This window comes from Pediculus humanus, genomic scaffold, assembly GCF_000006295.1.
Source record: "Pediculus humanus corporis 1103172108202 genomic scaffold, whole genome shotgun sequence".
Lineage (NCBI taxonomy): Eukaryota > Metazoa > Arthropoda > Insecta > Psocodea > Pediculidae > Pediculus > Pediculus humanus.
Genome location: NW_002987772.1, coordinates 609156 through 610522, shown reverse-complemented (window position 1 = coordinate 610522; position 1367 = coordinate 609156). Strand labels below are relative to the sequence as shown.

At 28.7% G+C, this 1367-nt stretch overlaps 1 protein-coding gene across 1 annotated transcript in view; it reads left to right on the top strand.

The window, feature by feature from the left end:
• Window positions 1–106, top strand: part of Phum_PHUM434430 (dopamine receptor, putative) — a gene marked incomplete at both ends in the record, with an annotated part of 1014 nt that extends 908 nt beyond the window's left edge. Inside the window, one exon of the mRNA XM_002429434.1 lies at window positions 1–106. This exon is cut by the window's left edge and continues 5 nt beyond it. Coding sequence (XP_002429479.1) covers window positions 1–106 — 106 coding nt within the window.
• Between the last annotated feature and the right edge of the window lie 1261 nt (window positions 107–1367).

The following is a 1367-nucleotide window of genomic DNA, read 5'->3' as shown; positions in this document are numbered from 1 at the left end:
AAATAGACAGAGTGAGAGAGAGAGAGAGAGAGAGAGAGAAAAACCTCAAAATAGTAAAATTAACATCTCAAAGATAAATTTTAGAAAACCGTTAATCAAAGATTAACGAACCGTTTTCTTCTTTACGGTCAATTTAATTTTAAACCGAAAAAATTTTTTTTTTTTTTTTTTTTTCATTTTAAATATTAATTAATTAATTATTTAATTAATTTGAATCGATTTCCCCGAACGAAAACTTTTCTAGTAGATTCGTTTACAAAAATTATTATTATTATTATTATTATTATTATTATTATTAATTTTTTTAACGTCCCCCTTAAAATTTATACGTTAACGTAATGCGAAAAAAAAAAAATATACTGTTATATTCGGTTCGTTCTTTATTTTTTGTAAGTAATGAACAAGCACTTAAAACTATCACAAAACTAATATTAATAAACAAGAACTTATTACAGCTAGACTAAAAATCAAATGAACCGACGCCAAGCTGTGTAGCTTGCCTATATTACTTTGGTCTTTCGTCAGTCAACTGTTTCGAACGTTTAACAATGGGAACTAGCAAACACTTGCAACTAAAATAAAAGAAATAGTCTTTAGAAGCTTCGCTTCTAAAGAAGAACAATTTGAGTTCGTCGCCAGTCTTTTGTTTATAAAAAGTTGAAAATGTGAATATTGAGTACGGGATCATAACACCTCCCCCCTTAAGACGGAAAACAATTATTTTGAAAAAAGAATTTGTTTTCTCCTCTTGTTCGGATTTGACAGTTTCCTATGTCGGTTTCTGGATGGTTCCGTCCAGGTTGAAACTCCTTGAGTAGTAGTAGGTGCTATGTCTTCTGTATGGTAGACTGTTGTATCTCTTCACATTGACTTCTTATCAGGAACATAATTTTAAGCTTTATAGCTGCAAGTAGTAGAACTTTTCCTAGGCAATACTCGTTAGTGAACATTGTTTCATAAAGAGTAAAGATAAAAGAATAAAATCAAAAGACATGAAATTCGAAACAAAATTGACATAAGTTCTGAAAAATACAAGAATTTTATATAGGGTACATAGAAAAGAATAAATGGATTAATAATAAAATAAATGATGATTAGCTATATGGGAAAAATAAAAGGATTAAATTATTATTATTTTGGGATTTCTCTCTTTAGATCAACTACTCAGAACACGGTTTTGTGATAAGTAACTTCCTTGTTACGGATTTTTAATAAAACGTTTTTGCCAGATATTTTCTTGACCTCGTATGGATCTTTAAATTCAGGACTAAGTTTTTTATTTAGATTTCCTCTTGCTAATTTTTGACTGATTTGAATCTTCTCTTTTTCATTAGACGATAGGTGAACTTTACTTAGTAAAAATAGCT